Source organism: Condylura cristata, unplaced genomic scaffold (assembly GCF_000260355.1).
Source record: "Condylura cristata isolate star-nosed mole 26May11 unplaced genomic scaffold, ConCri1.0 scaffold00011, whole genome shotgun sequence".
NCBI classification, from domain to species: Eukaryota; Metazoa; Chordata; class Mammalia; order Eulipotyphla; family Talpidae; genus Condylura; species Condylura cristata.
Genome location: NW_004567112.1, coordinates 22,388,115 through 22,408,454, shown reverse-complemented (window position 1 = coordinate 22,408,454; position 20,340 = coordinate 22,388,115). Strand labels below are relative to the sequence as shown.

Here is a 20,340-nt window from a genome sequence, read left to right as displayed (position 1 = left end):
GAACTTATACCAAATGCTATAACATTCTTTAAGAACAGTAACTTTAACTCCTTTAATTGTGCTATTTGGTTGTTGTTGTTGTTGCGGTAACACCGGCCTGTAACACTGTATATAATTTAGAGGAATAGGCTGACAGCTCTTCAGATGGAAACTGTCACACAACACTTATTACCAAAGTTCTCATATCCTCCACCACAGTCCATTAGGCTCCCTCCCAACTTTGCTTCCCATCAACCCCCATCCCCACCATAACCTCAACTCCACAGTCAGATGTCTAGGGTTTGTTTTGGCTTAGTTTTTGCTGTCCTTTTGGTTTGTTTCTCTATACTCCACATGAATAAGATCGTCCGGTATTTGTCTTTCTCCATCATTACCTATGCCACTTAGCATAGTTCTCTCCAGTTCTATCTATGTTGTTATAATACAGCTTTCTCAAGGACTAAAACTGTAACTAGCAATAATCCTCATAATAACTGTGTCAGGTACTATGAAAACTCCTTATATGCATTATCTCATTTCAACTTCTGAACAATCCCTTGAGATTATTATGAGGTACTATCATGACTATTTTACATATGAAGCAATTAAGGCTTAGAGAGCTTAAAGACTAATGAGGAAATAGTAAATGAATTTAACATTTATTTTCTAAGTATATGTGTACAGCACACGTTTCTAGGCTTTGAGGACACATATATATCAACCTCTACCTTTTCAAGCCCATAGGCAAGTAAGAAAATCATAGAGACCATAACCAAAATCACAGCATTATAATTTTATACTAACTGCCTTTCTCATCCTTATTTGATCCTCCAACATTAGTCTCAAATGGTACACAGGTAAGTGCTGGGAAAAATAAAAACCCACAAAGCTCACTGACTTGCTCAAGATAACAAGACTCTTAAGTGACAAGGCCAGATTAGAATACTGTTTTCAATATTACACTGTCTGCCAAAAATGAATCAAAACAACTTTGTTTTTAAAAGTTATTGTGAACTCATATCTAAACTTGTCAACCAGTTTTCCTTCAACTTCTATAAAACAGAATTCTAAATGCATTTAAATTCTACAGCTGAGACATTATGGTGGGTTACACTTCATGTTCAGGAACGCGAGTAGATATATCATATTCCCTTTTACCTTTATCCTTTTTCTTCAATGTCTCTTCTGTAGAAGATAATCTGGATTTTTTAGGTGATGATGCTTCATCATCTGTTTTGACTTTACCCTTTCTTTTTTTTGACTTGACTTCTTTTCTCCTTTATGTTGAACAATATAAAAATTAAAGTTAACTTTTAAAGTTACAAAAAATAAAAATCAGTGAGAAAGAAAAAAATATCAGTTATTTTAAAAATATAATTTAAAAATAAGAAACCCTTAAATTAATCTCTAAATGTTTTAAGTTAGTATGTCAAGTGAGACAATTCTAAAAAATAATAGAGGCTGAACACTGACACAAAAAACAATTTTTGTAAATTCCATTTACAAAACTTAATAAATGTAAATCATAGTTTTATTCATTTCCTTTTCATTCTATAAGCTATTTAAAAGAAAATTACACGAATAAAGGCCATTTCTTTTCACATAAATATCCACCCATGCTCTGCAAAAGTATAGACAGTATAAAAATAAACCACTAACAGCCCTCCCTGGTGGCGCAGCAGGTTAAAGCACAGTACTGAGAATCTAAAGCCGCTTCCGCATGAGTTCGATTCCCGCCTGCCCCATAGGTGACCACATGGCGTGGCAGACCTCTCCTGACCCGCCCGCTGCTCCCCTCAGCAGTGTACTTCGTCGATCTGCCTGTTCTGTACCCCACTCTGTCTCTGGTGAAGCCTCTCACTACCCCTGAGCCTCTGACCTGTACCCCAGTTCTGTATGCACAAATAAATAAATCTTAAAAAAAATAAATAAATAAACCACTAACAGTTCTAAATCATCAGTAAATAGAAAGTTCTTTATTAAGAAGGTAGGAATGCAGTGAAGGTACAATGGGAGGAAGATGGTGGTGCTTACTTAAATCATGTATCTACTTTACATTATATGTTGTTTTATTGCTAAGCTTTATCTCTGCCAGACCAAGTTTACAACAAGGTGGTCAGTGCCACAGTTAGTGAGCAACTGATCTTAATGGCTGAGAAAGGAAATAGTGACTAGGAAAAGGTGATAATGCTGAAATGGATACTGGGAAGATGGACAAAGAGACAGGAGAGAGGATTATTTTCAAGAATTTCCAAATTAAGGAACTTATACCAAATGCTATAACATTCTTTAAGACAGTAACTGTTTTATTCTTCTCTCAGAAAAATCACTTCAATTTTAAAATGAAGTTTGAAAGTCAAGATCAAAAAATATATCTGGTATCTTACCAGTATCATTGATGGAAAGGGAAATAAAGGTATAGTTTATTTAAGTAATCTAAAAAATTTTGCTAATTTTAAGGATTAGATAATTATTAATTATTTTATATTTATTTTTAGTAGTTAACATACTAGATAGGGCTCATTTTAAAATCTTAAAAAGCTGATCTTAAAATATGATTTTGTTTCAACATCTTATATGTCAGGTACTCCACTGCTATATGTCAGATACTGTGTGAGGCACTTTACATGTACTTTGATTTACTCCCACAATAATCTTAGTACCCTTATTTTAAGAGATGATAAAATTGAGTTTTACAGAGATCAAGTATCTGGACAAGAGGAGTTCTACTAGTGGTGGTAATATCCTGAGAAGAATACCCAGAAGTCTGATTTCAAAGTCTATCATCTTATATATACTACATACTGCAAAACACTGGTATTGCATCCCCACTCAATATGGCAAACACATTCTAGTTCAATCAATGTGAAATGAACAACAAGGTTTATAATCCTTTGTAAGAATCCAAATACCAATGAAAACACTGCATTAAAATGAGACATAAGAATGATTTATGAAGATTTGCTTTAAAACATCATTTCTAAGAAAATTATGATGTCTAAATATTGACTCCAAATTAAAAATTGTAGTGTTATATAACACCCTCCACAGGTCTTCATATTTAAGACTGTTTGGCTAAAGATTTCTAGTTTTTTGGTTTATGTGGTCACAGTAATGCCTGATACTCTACATAATCAACTAATTAAACCAACACCTTATCGAGTATATATTTAAACACAAAGTAGGTAAGTGACTATGTCCGAAGCTACCAAACAGCAACAACGGCGTTTAAAAAAATGTATTACCTGTGATGAAAATTTAATTTAAAGGAACAATCTTGGCATAATCCTACAAAAAATAACAGTAAATAATTTAAGAAAACAATCTAATTCTCTCTGCTTCAAGAATGCATATACTTAACACAAACTAATATTAAAGTATGTGGGGAATTAAAAATATTCTATCATTACTTTAGAAAAATGTGCTTTAATTTACTCAAACTGTGTTTCATGAACAGTATTAACATTTTTGTCACCTCAGCAATAACTAATAACAATAAGAGAAAGCTACTTAAGACTTTGCCAATGCAAAGTTTTCAAATAGTATCACTATTGTAGCCTCTTCTTTTGCCTTAAAACCTCAGTTCATACTAGCTGACTGCTGGTGAACATCGTGAACACTTTCAGGTAGAACTCAGACACCAGTCTCTATTATAGGGGCAATTCTTTACTTCTCTCTGGAGTAGGCAGAAAACTGAGGACACATTTATTTAGGACCCAGAGAGGCCATTAACATTTGAAGGAGAAAATAAACTGAGACATGAAAATAAGCTTAGAAAAGAAAAAAGAAAATAATTAATGATATTATAAAATACAGATGTTAGAAAAAATTGATAGATTCTGGCATAACCCTAAGCTTTTAAGATTGATAGCAAGAACAACTTCGATGTCCTCCTAAATTCTCTCTTTAATGATCAAAGAGAGTGCATTTATTTAACACCCACACAATAACATTAAGGCTATCAGCTACTGTGAGATTTTACACTGTCATTTCTGATACTCTGCATCTTAACCATGTAATTTGGTGAATGGGAAGAGGTCTTTAGTTTATACAATTACTGGTTTGCATTCACATTAGAATTAATTCACCTAATGTAACTATAATGTGGGAATAAAAATTTTCATCTCCAGAGCTCTTTTCTCTGAGGAAAAAACTCTTCCAGGGTTTTGAACTGAATTTTAAATTAACTCTTATATATATTTAAAACTAAATTATTAGATAAACCTGGGTGAACTCAATGAAATCCCAAATAAAGTCAACTTACTTAACTTGACAAGTGCATTTCTCTTTTCACCATGCTCAATATAACCAAAATTAACTTCCCAACTCTTTAAGCCATCTTTTTTATCACAACATTTATTTCCACAGAAAAACTGGCCTGTAAAAAATTAAGGAATATTAGCTATCGGATTTAGTGATAATATTTATCTGTGTAATTTAGTGTAAACTCTGAAATTTACTCAATATACATTCTTAGTTCTATTTTAAAAAAGCATTAAAGAACATCAGTCACAGAATTCTTGCTCAACAGATAGACTATATTTAGATGCAGTTTTAATGGGCAATGAACACTTTAGAAAGTGAGAGTTCTAAAACAATATATTCACAGATAGTCTAGAAGAATAAATGCATTCTTCCATTTATACCTGTAGGTACTTTGCAATAGTTAACAACAGTTAAATTGATAGAAATGAATATTTTTAAGTCTTAACATAAAGACACATATTTTTGTACCAACATAAACAGGCATTTAAAAGAACATTTAATAAGCTCACACTCTAAGATGAAGCAGAATGAACAAGCCCAATGCTCTAAATTTTAGTACTGCTTGTCACTTAAATCAGTAACACAATACTACATCCATTACATATTAAAACCTCCTGCAAAAAAAAAAAAAGAAACCCTAAAACGACAACTAAACTAACACTGATGATACAAAGGTGAAAAAAACTTTTCAACAATTGAGTGCAGAGAAAAAGTTAAGATCAAACTTTTATTTGTACAAAATAAATATACATTTCACTCATTTATATGAACAAGAAGAAAAAACTAATTATTTTATTAAAAAGAAACTATCAAAATGAATTTTGAAAATCATCAGTCCAAAAAGCCTGTAACTTTTCTAAACTGACATCTTTTTTTTTTTACTTATTCCAAATGAATGCTTTATTAAATCTATACATGTTTAGTAATGGTTCTATTGTTAAAACAGTAACAAAAATTATAACTTTATAAATCACAACAGAAGCTTTCTCTCCCATCCCAACTAATCCTCTGTTCAGTTATATGAATTCAGAAATGTCCATCAGTTTTTCCTTAAAGGCAATACTACATATCATCACCCAAAAATTCTACTCAGTAAAAGTACTAATTTGTAAAATTGTAATTAGGTAAAATCACAACCTAAAATGTAATCTTGTGAAAAACTAAAATACCTTTTCCCTTCTCCTTCAGAGTAACTTCAGGGCTGATTCTTTATTATTGAAAGAAGAACATTCCCACTGTTTAATTTTGTTTTATTGCAGATTTCATTTCACACCTGACAGACATACCCAATTTATGGAAGATGTATATATGTAAGCAATACTGATGGCATAAATGTTTAATCATTTATAAGTGTAATTTTTATTTTTAAAGTAATTTTAAATTATTATAACTTTAAAACTGTTTCCTAAATGTTTCAGAAGCACTAGCACTTAAAAATTCAATTATTCAATAAAAAGCTAATTTTATCGTATGAGGCACTATAAAAATACAAAATTTCCAGAAAAGTTTCATGAATAAATTATGACGAAATATGGAAAAATTATTTACTAAAAGTGCCTACAAAATGTCTGGTCTCTTTTTGTATGACTAAATGTTTGTGCTCAATCTCAGTGGCTCTTCAAAGTAAAAACTCGCCTGTCTAAAAATTCTATTAGGTTCAAAGGGAAATTTAATTTCTACTTTTAAAATATGGATTTAACTGGAATATATTACCAACTCATTATTTCAAAAATTGACTGAATCAAACAGTCATACATTTATAATTTTCTTGCCATGAAATCTTTAACCCTTAAAACATTTTCTACTTATCCTCAATTGCATGTTTAAGGCAAAAATCCTAAAGGTAAAATTTCTTAAGTACTGTCTCTGCTGGTAATGTATCATGAATATATCTTTTTTCCAATTTTACTTTTGTAGATAGTCTTTATTGTTTGTATTACGAATAATCTTACTTAATGACTTCAATAACAAATAAAATGACTTACATTTTATTAAAAAGTAAAATTCAGAAAAAACAATTACCTTTTCCAGATATTACTTCTTTTTCTATCCGCCACCGAAATCCAAACTGATAAACCAAAAAATTACATTTATACAAAAGCAAATTTAAATGTTACATTTGAATTTTATATAAATCTAGACACAAATCAATAACTGACAATCTCTTCCAAGCTAAATAGTAAGCCTAATTGCCATCCAATCATTTTTTTCTCACTATAGGATTCTAGGAACTTAAAAATACAATCTAATTACCAACTCTCTCTATAAAGGGAAGCTTTTTTTTTCTTTTAATTTCCATACCACCTTAAAAGTTATAGGTATCAGGTCACAAAACATTTTAAAAATCCTGTTCTATGACATTAATAGGAAAAAAAAAGGTTCTGGTATAATAGCAAGGCAGTACATAAAATGCTAGAGTGCAGCTTTTCAAGCCACGGTGTTTGAGCTTAAACTTTACCTCTATCACTTAAGAATAGTATTGTGGCTGAGTTATTGAATCTCTCTGTGCCTCAGTTTTCTCACATGTAAAGTAGATAAATAAAACTACACACTTTTTTGGGTTAAGAGATTTAAATACGATAATCCAGACATATAAAGCACTTAGAATAGTACCTGACACACAGTATACCAGAAGTTAGCAAACTATGGTTGATAGGCCTACTGCCTATTTTTATACATAAAGTTTGATCAGAAAACAACCATACCTACCCATTAGATAATTAGTACGTCTCCCACTGCAACAGCAGACTTTAGTTGGTTGTCATAGAAACCAAAGCCTAAAGTAGTTACTATATGGCCATTACAAAAGAAGTTTGTCAAGTCCTGTATAGTAAATGCTCAAAAAGTGCTATTTACTAGTTGGTATTACTACAGTCTGCTCTCATTCATCAAAGGATATAATCAGCTACCTCCCGAATAATAGAAGAAAACACAGTATTCAAGAGTAAAAGAATATACCTCTGATGTTATCAACCTAAGCTGAGAAGTCTCTGACTGACCTGAAATCCAACATAATATTCAAGCTTCTGTTATTGGCAAAATTTGGCCCAGAAAAAGAACAGGAAAGAACAACTGCACCAGACTGCAACCCTATAGTGAAACTTCCCTCCAGAGTCCAAATATAATTATTTTTTGGCTAAAAATGATTTCTTCCAAAACCTTAAGATATTTCATATTAGTATGCTACCTCAAAATTTTAGTAATGATTTAGTTCTATTGTTTTCAACAGTAGTTAAAAGCTCAGATCTAGAATCATGCAGGCCCAACACATCATTTATTAACTAGCTCAGCAAATTTGGCAAAGTTATTTAACCTTTCTATTTCCTTTTGATGTATAAAAACAGAAAGGGTAGTAACAACCCGAACTTCATAGGTTGCTGCAGTTAAGAGAGATAATTCAATGTCTATTACTTGAGTTAAACAATGTTATATTTTAAATGCAAAAGAAGACTCCAAATATTTCAAAATATTCTGCTTAAAACAAATGAAAATAAAATACCCCAAATCTAGGGGGGAAAAGTATAAAATTTTCAAAATAACCCTAGTTCTAGCCCACATAGAAATGTGAGGCTCACTAGCCATCCACTATGTTACTATTCTACTGAAACAACCGAATGTGTACAGTAGTATATTCTAAACTTTTTTTCATACATTAATGAAAAATATCCAACAGATAATTATTAAACAACTACTTACTGAACTTAGCATTCTGCTAAGGAAAAAGAGTGAGTATTAAAATAGTACATGCTATTATGAAGTTTATAATCTATGGGGCAATAAGAAATAGAACCACTGTAATGTGACTACTAGTTAAATGTTACATAAAGGTTTGGCTTCATTGTTTTCATATCCTTTCATGGACATGAATTTTTTTTTGATGATAGGTTAAACACTGCAGTTTTTCAGGGCTTGGTGCTCAGCCTTCTTCTGTTCTCATTCTACCCTCATGCACAGAGAGCTTGCTATAATTAGCATCTTTAAAAAAATAGTGTGGAGCATGTCAGTATAATAAAAGTTAATATTGTACTTTAATAAGAATCCTCTAAAATGTCTGGAAGGTATACCTTATTTTCTTTGTATCTACTGAGATCTGCTATGCAGTATTCCTTGAATAATTTATCATAGTATTTCTTTGCAAGTCTCTTCTCCCTAGAAGCATTAAAAAATATAAATCTTAGACATTTAAAAATTCAGCCATGGTTAGTTATATGGAAACAGAGTCAAATAATACATACAAATGTTAATGTTTTAAATTTAAAAGAAGCCTCTTACCTGTGCATAGAATACCTGAATATTAACTACTAAGTGCTTCTTTCATGGAGAAAAGCTAAAGGACTGACAGTGATGAGAAGGTGACTTACCCTTTACTTTTTACCTTTTATAATAATGCTTCAATCTTTTAAACCATCTTTAGGTACTATTTTTTAAATGTAAAAAATAGCATGTAGTAGCATATTATGGGACAATGCATAATATGAAACTGTTATTTTTAAGACAGTCAAGCAATGAGAAGTCAGCTAAAATTAAAAATTATCAAAAGAAGCAAAACAGATTCAATAATACAAGGCATGATTTTATATGCTCATTTCAAAACTGAACTTCTTGGATAGGTGACAAAGAAAGCACCCCGTAGGATAAATAGATGTATTATGCTTCTAGTGGTAAACATTACCAATTCATGTCCATTTCATCCTCCTCATTCCATAGGAATCTATGATTTTCTCTTATAACATCCATATCAGTTTTATCATTTTCCCTGGAAAATAAAATTACTTCAACTTACTATAAAGCAAAATTAATCAAATATTGGCAGTTAAACAGTTTAGATTTCTAACCAACTGAGTAAAAATGGATAGAAAATGTGATGTGAGTATACAAGAAAACATGTATTTATGAAAATTCTAGTTATCTTCAAAACATAAAGAGTGCCACTACAGAAACACATTAAATAAATAAAGAACCCATCCATTTCTATCACTGGTTTCAATTTACAAACAGTGCGAAGTAACTGAAGCTAGGATGGGAAACCTGAATAAATACTAAAGGGATTAGGAAAAGTAAATCAAGGTAAGTTTCACAATTGGGTCAAGTCAGTAACATTCCATTAACATCCAATTTTTAAAATATATGAAGAATGAAGCTTTCCATATCTTACTTTAATGTAGCTGCAAAGATACTCAGTATCCCTGAGTAAAAGACAGAATTTAAGGGATGATTTTTCAAGATGCTACTAGTTCAGGAGTAGAATAAAAGATTTTTGGGAAATCCAAGATAAACTGACTGGGAGTATAAATCTGGGGAGATGAGTTCATAGTAGTATTTTAGGTCTCTACTAACTCAGAAAATCTTTAAATCCACACAAGGAAAAAAGCAATCCACACAGAACTCAGAGACTCCAATAGAAAAGCCTTACAAACTGGAAGAAATTTTTGTGGGGGAAATATTAAAGGATCTTGTATGCTCTGCCTTTTAAAAAACTATTATAAACACTGAGATCTAAAAAGTTCATTATTTCAAAGATCCTTGCCAAGAAATAATTACTACACAAGCAGACACCTAAGCACTTCTTATCTACACTGATATTGCCAGGAGCAGATCTGGCTCAGCAGGTAAGGTTACACCTGGGGTCTGTAGCCAAAGAAGTGGGATTTAGAACAAACTTCTCAGCTATGGATGGCCTCTATACCTTATGATGTAACAAGGAAACTGGAACTTGTAGGTAAACATCAGGATACTTACCCTAATCTTCTGAAATCTTCTTTTTTTCCACCATAGTATAAAATATAGTCATTTACAAATTTTGTATGCCTTTGATACTGGAATGCAAAAAATTAAGGATTTTATATACTCAGGAATTGGTCTAGATCCACAATACACCATGAAGTAAAGAAAAAGCATAGTAAGAGTCTATTTATACTTTTAAAATATGCAAATACATAATTATATATTCATAAAAGTCCTAAGATGATAAGAGTTAACATGATCATGAAGGCTTTCACTTTCTACTGTATACTGTTTTGAACATTTTTCAAACATCGATTACTCTTGTGATAAAACACATCCCCATCTGGGGAGAAAGAGAGCTACCTCTTCAATTGCTGAACTGCGTACAGTCTCATACCACCACTCATTTTCATCATCATAGTGTGAAGTATAAATTGTAGTTTCTAAAATTAAAAGGAGCAAAATTGAGCTTTCATTAATATAAACCATAAAATAGCCATTCCAAAAATAATAAAGCTTCTAGAATAGAAGATATAACTTTCATAGTATTAAATCCTTGCATTAGGCTTTCAAGGAAAAGTAAACATAAGAAACCAGGCGTTATTTTTTTACATTTGTTTTTAATACTCAAAGATTATTATTTTCAATGCAGTGTAACATGGTATGAGAAATTCAGTTTTTGTTTTAAAAAGCTTAAGTCTCTAAGAGCTGAACATGTATGTAACAGAAGTGATCTCATCTATAATACTGTCTGTGACTACATCTTACTTTATTAAAGATAACTAGTGACTTAACTGATCACAATGTGTTCTCCTATAAAAGGTCTGAGGACTGTCCATGAAGAGAAAGTATATCATGATTGTCTAGGAGATTGGGAAAAGGGAACTACAGAAGGAAATGATTACAGAAAGGATGAAGGAAATTTGATGTGGCAGATTAGTTCATTATTTTGATGTGGTGATAATTCCATACATGTATTATTATATAGAAGCTTGTCAAGTAAACACTTTAAAAGTGCACAGTGTGTCAAAGTATTCTTCAAAAATTCATAAAATATTTTCTTCATTTACTTTTAAAAATAAACAAATTTTATTTACAAAGACTCTAACTAGTCAATAATCAGGTAGGAAAAAGAATAAGAGTTCAAAGTACTAAAAATAAGAGTCATGCAAAAAATGAAAAACATTGAGAGCTTTGCAAGAAAAACAAGTAGGAAAATTATTTTCAAGTTCATGTACTCTTTTCACAGAACATTAGTAATGCCTTTTTTGTTTTTTTAAGATTTATTTAATTATTCATACAGAACTGGGTACAGGCCGAAATGCAGAGGGTAAGAGAATTCACCTGCGACAGAAGGGGAGCAGAACAGGCAGATAGACGAAGTACACTGCTGAGGGGAGCAGTGGGCGGGTCAGGAGAGGTCTGCCACACCATGTGGCTCTCCTCCCGGGCAGGCGGGGATCTAACTCATGCGGAAGTGGCTTTAGCTTTAGTGCGGTGTTTTAACCTGCTGCGCCACCAGGGAGGGCCAGTAATGTCTTATTTTTGTCGGTAAGATTTTCTTATAGATTAGTAAAAGAGGAAGTAAATGAGAAATGACAAAATTTCTCATTAATAAACACTTATCTTTAAAAATAAAGATAAGTACATAGTGGTGATGCAGCTGGTTAAAGCACAGCACTAAGAGGCTAAAGCCACGTCAGCATGAGTTTGATCCCTGTCCAGGAGGTGATCCACATGGGGCAGCAGACCTCTCCTGACCCACCCGCTGCTCCCCTCAGCAAAGAACTTTGTCAGTCGGCCTATTCTGTTCCCCACTCTGTCTCTAGTGGATCCTCTCACCACCCCTGCACCTCTGGCCTGTACCCCAGTTCTGTATGCATAAATATAAAAATCTTTTAAAAATAAAATAAAATGTAAAAGCTCTATTTGGCTTGACAAGATTTTATGAAATAAAAGGTAGATTTTAAACTAGTCTACTAATCATAAAAAAACTAGAATACAAAAAGGATACAGCATCCATAGCTATGAGATGAAATCTTCTATTTTTTGCTTCTTCCCTGTTAAAACAAATTTTATTTTAAACAAATGCAAATATCTATATTCTAATTAATACAGTCAAATTCCCAAGTCCCTGTGTTTTCAAAAGCATCTTAAATTGCAATAAAGTTAATATATACTAACATAACTTACCTATCCAGCAATTCTGCTGCAACTTGCTTATGGGCCACTTTTTCATGTTTTTCCTTCTGAAATGGCTTTTTGAGCAGTAAGTCATCTTCAACTGCCCTGGTTTATTCAAAAGAAAATTTACATATTATGAGTTCATTTTTTCTCAAAGTCTGCTTCCTATTTCTTTGTATTTTCATTATTAGAACATTGTAAAGAATTCAATATTAAAAGAATCACGGCTTGGTATTGGGACATTTTATATCTCCTTAAATAGTTCAGTAACTTTATTTAATTCCTATAAAATGGAAAGAGGAAACTAACCAAAGCATGAATTCTCCTGTCAAACCACCTAAGTTCCTGGATTCAAATCCTGGATCTACCATTCACTATCTTAATCTTAAATAAAATTTGTGCTACAATTTCTTTGTAAGTCACTTGTAAAGATAATGAAGCTTTCATAATTGCTACAATGGAAAAAAGGACTGATTGTAGATGATATACATCATCAGGCCTACGTATTTAAATACATATAATCCTAGAGCAGAGAGGACTAACTACATTTGCTCAGATTCTAGTATTAAATAGTATTATTTTTGAATGAAAACTCTAAAAAATAAAGGAACATAAAATGTAATTTATTACAACTAATACTATTGTTTTGGCTATCCATAAAGACTGTCTAGAAAAGTGATCAGGTACAATTAGAATACTCAATACATTGTTTCCGTGTGATATAGTAAACCAATATTTATAAGTTTAATACAAATCCATTGACCACATCTGAATTAACAAATAAATCCAATTTCTAAGCACTGGAAGCTGAGAAGGATGTTTCTAGTCACAGCAACTCCACTAAGATGCAGTCTTCTTATCAGACTTTATTTGCAGTTTTTGTCCCTTCCAATGCATTATAAACTTCCAGGAGCTCTTTCCCTTGACCATTTACAGTCTACTCATTTACAAAACTATAAAAATTGTGCTGTACTGTGATCAGAAAAGACAAACACATGCCTTTTGAAGCAACATGGATGGAGCTGGAAGGGACCATGCTTATTAGTGAAATAAGCCGGAAAGAAAAATACCAGATGGTTTCACTCACATAGCAGAAGCATAAAGGACCAGAGGAAAAAATAATAATAATAAACAACTATATACCAGAGACATTTTACTGGGGTGAAGTGGGGAATGAGATCAAAAATGGGGGGAGGGGAGGAGGGTTGTACACAGGATTATGGTGATGGCACGTGGGTGAATTGGTGATGGAAAGACCACAGGGATTACAAATGGGATGGAAAAAGGCACAAAATGATGTAAAAATAAACTACTATAATAAATTTTTAAAAATCGTGCTGTATTATAGGCTCACTCCCTACACCAAACTCACTCTGAAGTCAAATACTAGCAAAAAAGACCATCAGCAAGCCTTCTTAATTGTGATACTAGAAAGTAACATGTCCTTAGGAGCTGAATGAAACTGGATGCAACAAAAGAAAAACTTTATTTTTCTTTCCTACTGCTTCCTTTTCCACAAATTTCCTCACACACAAACATTTTTATACACTGTCATTACAGTTTAATGAACAAAAATTCAAACACATCTCAAAAATTTTCAGTATTATTTACTTACACTCATTTCAACATAGAAAAGACCTAAAACACAATAAAACAATTACTTACTTTTTTTTCCTTTTGCTAGATTCTCCACAGTGTTCATCATCACTAAAATCAGAGTCATAACCTCCATGGCCGTGCATCTGTAAAGGAACATAAACTAAGCTCCTTAGAAGCTAAGCTGCCAATAGTTCAATAAACAGAATACTTAAAAAGTTAAGTTATCTTAAAAAGTCACAACTGTAAAGGACTGAGGTGGCAGGCAGGTCACTATTTCTGAGTTACCCAGCTATCTAAAACATCAAAACAACATCCACCCACTTTAACAAGCCTGACCAGAAATGAAGCAGTATTTTCCCCTGACTAACTACCATCAGTCCAACAGGGGAAGCTACTCTTTGACACTTTCACTAAAATTCACCAGGTATACGATCTGCCTCCATATGATTACTGGGATAAGTTCCTGATTTCAGCATTACATTAGGGCACATACTAAAGGGGATGAATGAATTATCTGACTACTTGATGTCATAAATACCCAATTCATATGGCTAAAAGAAAGCAGTCCACGTCAACCAGTCAATATTTTTAAACTTTAATATTCACTATAGCAAGTGCAACAAGAAATAGAGAACTCCCTAAACTTTATTGCATGGGACTAAACATAAGACATGTCTGTAGTCCTGACGATTTTGAATATAAGTTATTTCATCGCTGGGATTCGTCTGATAAACAAGGTGGCCACATAAAATAATCCTTAAATCTTATGAGTCTGTGATCTTTCTATGACTCCACTTTCATATGTAGGTGTTTATCTCTTACCTGTCCCATAACTTTCTATAAAAGTAAAGACCCTAGCCAAGGCTGGAGTTGGAGGTTACCTTGCATTTGTCATCATCTTACAAACACACCTGGATCTCACACCCTTTATCTGGTCAACTCTTGCTTCAGCTGTATTATAACATTGCTTCAAGTCATACCAGACTCTCACTTCTTTTCCTATGTTCCTGCTTTCCTCACTTCTTGATGGGGCACATCACTGTTCAGGATTTGTAGGTATGTTCTGCAGCAGCCAACCAGAATTCAAATCCTGGCTCTGCACTTTTCCTTTGTCTTTCTTCGGGGATGTTCCTTAGACTCTCTAAGCCTCAGTTTCCCCAGCTGTAACATGAGGCTAAGGAGACATCTGGCCTCATAGGAGTTACAATATATAAAGGGCTTTAGAACGGTGTCTGCTACAGTAAATCCTTATGAACGGTACATTACCCTCATCATAACCTGTTCCTCACCCCAGGACAACACCTCCTAACCCTGCTCCCCCTCTCCCACTCTTTTCACCCGATTTATCCGATTTATCCGTCCCAAGTCCATCTCAAGTCAGTGGTGGAACTAAGGCGTTCTCACTCACTTCAGACTATGAATCAACTGACAAGGGCCGAGAGAAACTCGAGCAGAGACACGCCGGGTGTCTCCCGAGTCTGTCAGCCAAAGAAAATAAAAAAGAAAAGAAAGAAAACCAACTAATAGTATATGATGAACAAGTTTCGAAGTCCTTCTCCCCGACCCAAACACCGTCAAGGCCCTTCTCACACACCCCTTCCCTTTCTTCCTACTCTGCCAACCTCGCCCCCTGAATCGTCGCTCCCTCCTTTCTCCGGTGCTGCAGAGACGAGGCGCGGCCTGAGCGAGCCGCTGCAAAGCCGGCCCCGTCCGCCGGCAGCGCAGTCTTCCGAGCGCCGACACCGCCTTCCGCCCCCCGCCTCTCCGTACGGGTCCTGACGGGCGCCGCTTCCCGTCCAGTCCGGCCGCGTGTCACACCTAAATGGCACCGTCCCCGGGAGCGGCTAAGAGGTGCAACAGCTAGAGAATCCCCTGGAAACAAAGACGTCGGAAGAACAAGGCCTAGAAACAGAAGTTTCCTTCTTCCTCCAAGTCGCAGCCCCGTTTTTTTCTTGAGCCTCCGCCCGACCCCTCTAGGGAGCTCAGTATTTAATATCGATTGGCATACTAAAATATATTTTGTTTTAGAAAAAATCCTGCTGGAATATCACTGCCGTCCTCTTTCTAGTAACCTTAGTAACGCCTCCTTGGAGCATCCTTGCTGAGAGCCTGGGTGTCAGATCTGCCTCTCCTCCCACTCCTTCTCCAGTGAAACAGTTCTCATAATTAGAACAAAAATAACTTTCCATCGTTTCACCACCCACACAATAGATACCATTCCAAATGCAGATCTGGTGGCAGAGATGTTCTTCGAATTTCTGAAGTTAAGCAGAATAGGGCAGAGGGGAGATTTCACAGGGTCACAGATTCTCTGCAAATAAGAGGCTTGGCATGTGGAAAAAGGATCCAAAATACATCTTTATTAAACAACAACAGCAACAAATTTCAGGCAGTAAAGTTATAGTTAGGTCCACCAGGTGCTCCCTGTATTTTACCTTTTCTACATTATGACGGTCCCATTCTGCTTTCCAGTCTAGTTATCTGATTTCATGTCTTGTCTCCCTGAGGCTGATGCTCTATCCAACACTATGTCTCCAAAATCACAAGCACTAATTAAGTATTTGTGGAGTTGATTTGGAATGCCTGACTTCTACAGTGGACCTATTTTAGAGAAAATCTTGATACTTAACACATACATCATTTTATAACTTTTTGCATGAAACAGCAGGTAGCAGCCTGATCAGTTCAAGGCCCTACTTCTATCTTTGACAGTAAATGGTAAATACATACCTAATGCAGTGAATGAGATCTTTAAAAATCTGTGTTGCTCTGTTATTTTTGCACAAGAGATATCGAAGTGCAGAACTTCAAGAACTGGTGGGGTGTCTAGAAAAGAACAGTACTTACCCTTCTCCAAATTCAGCCCTTCATTCCCACCCTCTTTTTATTTTTCTTTCTTTTTAAACTAATTGACTTTGTGGAAAGCAGCTCCTGGTTCTCACATGTTTAGAATTTCAGATCTGCTGCTACCAGAGTGTTCAGCTAAAGATTTAGATTTAGTTTTTGACAGGGAAAAAACAGAACATATATGTTATGGTTAGGTCACCTGATCTGAACCAAACAATTAATACAGGCTAGAAAACCTATATGACCAGAAAATTTCATGTTAGTAATTACAGCTCATTAAAATTTTTTCTTAAGTTCAAGTATTTATTAAAAGTCTGCTCTGGGCAGAGCACTGTCCTAGTCCTCAAAGGTATGAATCTGTGTAAAAGCTATTCGTTAGTCTCAAAGGTTGGTTAGAAATAATATGTAGAATGATGTAGAATGATAGAAGTATATTCTGGCATGTGTAAAGAGCTTTGTAAGTGGCATGAACCTGTGATTCCCAATCTGTAATATGGGTTATTGAATAATGAGTATGAAAATTACAGTGCCCTCAAGTTCTGTGTAACTCAAATATAGCAACAAAGTGCTGTAACAGATATATGATAGGGATAAGAGAAGCTGGGTGATGTTGATAGTAAAAGCATCAAGTAATATTTCTAATTCAAGCAATAAGGCTGCATTCTGCTAATATTTTATAGCTGTTTGCAGACTGCATTTCCCCCTAAATGATCACATCAATATATCTCACTTATTAGAAGGTAAAAATGTATTTTAAAACTTTAAATTTCTTTGAACATCATCAAATCTAGAAGAAAGCAAGCAGTGTTGAAGAACTCTTCAAAATGAAGTTTTATAACTAGAAGACAGCAGGAACGAGGTAATTATACTGGGCCAAAAAAAGAAAAAAGAAAAAGAAAAAAAGGTTGGTTATCACAAAATCACTTTCCTTTAGGGGATGGTGGGAGGGATTTATGAGGCAGATTACCAAATTAGTGTTGTTGAGGCTTTGAACGCTTGGCAAGGTGTCTTGTACTTTCTGTTCATTTATAAGCCTGGCTCTGGCAGAAGGCAGCTCTTCACTTCCATAGTAAAGCTGGGTCCATGAATAGAGACGCAGTCTAACAGCTATCTTTTACAAGCTGGTCGAAGGTCAGTCACTTCCTCCTGTCAGCACCTGGAGGAGGCTGCTAAAGCAGGAAGACCGTAACCGGAGGGGCACTGGGAGGCAAAGCGGAAAGACTGCAATATACCAATTAGTCACATGAACTGATTGGCACTTTTAGACTTGCTCCCAGAAGGCAAGGACAGAGACAGTATGTCTCTGAAGCAGTGGTGGCTTGTGATTAACTGACAGGGAGACACCAGGTTAGATAAGATGAGAAGCAAAGATCAGCAACACTAAATACCACTGGGGAACGGAAGCACTTTTTTTTTGTTCTGTAATATCTGTGGGCACAAAAAGTTCATGACTTGGGAACGCGCAAAGTGAGGAGTCCTATTTCATTATTAAATAATGGTTGATTGGTGCTACATTTCTTGATCTTAAGGAGTAAGTAGGCTTTGGGCTATAATCATGGAAATGAAATAATTTCCATCTTTAAGGTTCAAGCTCTAAGTGGGACACAGTTGCAGAAATAGGCGTGACAAGAAGATGTGGGCAGTGGGAGGAAAAAGCCTGCAAAGCTCTGGAAGTCCTAGGGAGAGACCTCTGGCCCCCAAAGAAGGAAAAGCAGGAAACGTTTGAGAGGTAGGACTTTGTACTCAAAATGCTTAAAATACAGGTTTAATTTACCTGTGCTATGGTGGCACTGAGCTCACATCCAAGGAAAGGGCAGAGTGCCTTCCCAGGACTCCCTGCAGTCCCCAACGTACCCCAGCGGGTCTTCTCTGTAGAAGGTGCAAGCAAGCATGAAGTAGGTGTTGGCCATATCATGATTTCAGAATTTAAGACCCCAGTTGATCATGTAGCATGCGTGCTGGTACGGTCTAGGGAAAAATCCAGTGAACTAAGTCAGCTGCATGTTTAAGGGTACATGTCATTATTTATGTGTGGTCAAGCAACTAGATATAAATAGTAAGCAATTTTCTTAATGATACCTTAATCAACATGTTCTCTGAAAGTAAAACCTCTCTGACTACTTGTCCTGGTCCTGAAGGTGATAATTGGTGGTAGGAAATGGAAATAAACACACAGAGCTCACATAAGCAACTGAATAAGGTCAGGGAAACAGCAATGAGCAGGAGACAGTGAGCTCATGCCTCTCCTGACTTTACATAAAAGCCACAGCATCAGAAGTAATAGTTCAATTCATAAATAGAACTTTTTCAATGACACACTTAACTGACAGGAACTTTGTTAAATAGTGTAGGAGGGATATAATAGAAATGTAGGCCAGAATTGCTGGAGGCAATCCATTTTTCTCGAGATGTTAGAAATCTGGATTTTTAGATTTAAAATTCTGATTTTCAACACTGACATCCAGATAAAGTTTAAAAACAAAAACAAAATACCACACAGAACTTCTGTGAGTTGAGCTGAATCCATAGGAAACAAATTTCCAAGTGGATTCCCTCAAGAACTACCTTGGGTGGTGGTTTGAAAGCAAAGGTAGAGACTGCATGGAGAGCATCTCTCAGAGATAAACAGGTTCCTAGTAACTCAGGCACAGGGATGCCTTCAAGGGAGGAACCAAAAGCATACACTCCCTGGAATGAGGGTTGGTCACAGCCTGGGTCACTGCAAGAGCACTTCCTACATCCCTACTGACCAAGAAGACCAGGTGTCACCCAAGCTAGAGGGGAGGAAGTCACAGCCCAGCGCATGCTGACACTGTTGAATTTTTCCTGAGCCCTTTGCTCCTGTGAAACAACGACTTTTAGAGGATCCACCACCACTCTCCATTGTTACCTTCTGGAAAACTGCTTACTGCAAAAAACCCACTCGTTTATATATGAATTTACACAAAACTCAGATGTTCCCTGTTTAACCCATGACAAGGCTAGACACAGACTCTTCTACTTCCCATTCTTTACCTCATAAGTGATAAACTGAACTGCTCATCCTACTGGCATAAAATACTTGCGGGCCGACCTTTGGTTGTTCTCTCCTTCTTCTAAGCCCTGACCCTCCCCCTTGCTCAGCACATCGCCCTTCCCGAGGACAGACTATCCTCAACGTGAAGGATTCTCTGAACATACCACCCTTTCATCTCACTTCCCTTTTTAGCCTCGTTTCTATAAAAGAAAGTCTTTTTTTTTATTTTTTCTTTTTCTCTGACAGGTGAGACAATTTTAGGTTCCCGCCTTGCAATAATCTTTTGGAATAAAAGTCTGTCTTGCCTAAATCCAGATTTTTTTTTTTAATTTGACAATGTGCTTGTGCATCTTGTACATTCTGCATAATTTCTGACAATAAAGTGTGTTGTCGAAATGTTCTGCTTCTGACCAGCAGTAGTACTCTATTGCATGCTGCCCACCCAGACATACGTGTGACCTTTAAAGCCAGAAAAGCTAAATGAGGTGTAAGTGTCACGCTGAGCTAAGGAAGGAGAGAAGGCTAGGGATCCAAGGGACAGGGGTGACATTCACAGGACAATAAGATGAGCAGGTATTTGGTAATTAGACATTTGCCCTGCCATACAGATGGGCCATAAAAAGTTGTTTCTACTGGGAAGCTACATGCAAAAAAATGAAACTAGATCACTGCCTCACTCCAGTCACAAAAATCAACTCGAAGTGGATTAAAGACCTAGACATAAG

The 20,340-nt window shown here is 35.2% G+C and overlaps 1 protein-coding gene across 6 annotated transcripts in view; it reads right to left on the bottom strand.

The window, feature by feature from the left end:
• The window catches only part of FRA10AC1 (fragile site, folic acid type, rare, fra(10)(q23.3) or fra(10)(q24.2) candidate 1), a 33,130-nt gene that overhangs the window by 7,927 nt on the left and 4,863 nt on the right, over window positions 1-20,340 (bottom strand). Inside the window, exons 1-11 of one of the 6 annotated variants that reach the window (XM_012723948.1) lie at window positions 15,968-15,989; window positions 13,819-13,895; window positions 12,163-12,258; window positions 11,984-12,029; window positions 9,985-10,061; window positions 8,918-9,001; window positions 8,310-8,394; window positions 6,268-6,313; window positions 4,244-4,357; window positions 3,225-3,267; window positions 1,138-1,256 (exon numbers count right to left, since the gene is read on the bottom strand). In XM_012723948.1, coding sequence (XP_012579402.1) covers window positions 1,138-1,256; window positions 3,225-3,267; window positions 4,244-4,357; window positions 6,268-6,313; window positions 8,310-8,394; window positions 8,918-9,001; window positions 9,985-10,061; window positions 11,984-12,029; window positions 12,163-12,258; window positions 13,819-13,895; window positions 15,968-15,970 — 790 coding nt within the window. In that variant the 5' untranslated portion in view covers window positions 15,971-15,989. Of the gene's footprint in view, window positions 1-1,137; window positions 1,257-3,224; window positions 3,268-4,243; window positions 4,358-6,267; window positions 6,314-8,309; window positions 8,395-8,917; window positions 9,002-9,984; window positions 10,062-11,983; window positions 12,030-12,162; window positions 12,259-13,818; window positions 13,896-14,663; window positions 15,097-15,346; window positions 15,542-15,967; window positions 15,990-20,340 lie in introns of those variants that run through there. The other 5 variants (XM_004680614.2, XM_012723951.1, XM_012723949.1 and 2 more) reach the window with 5 other exon arrangements.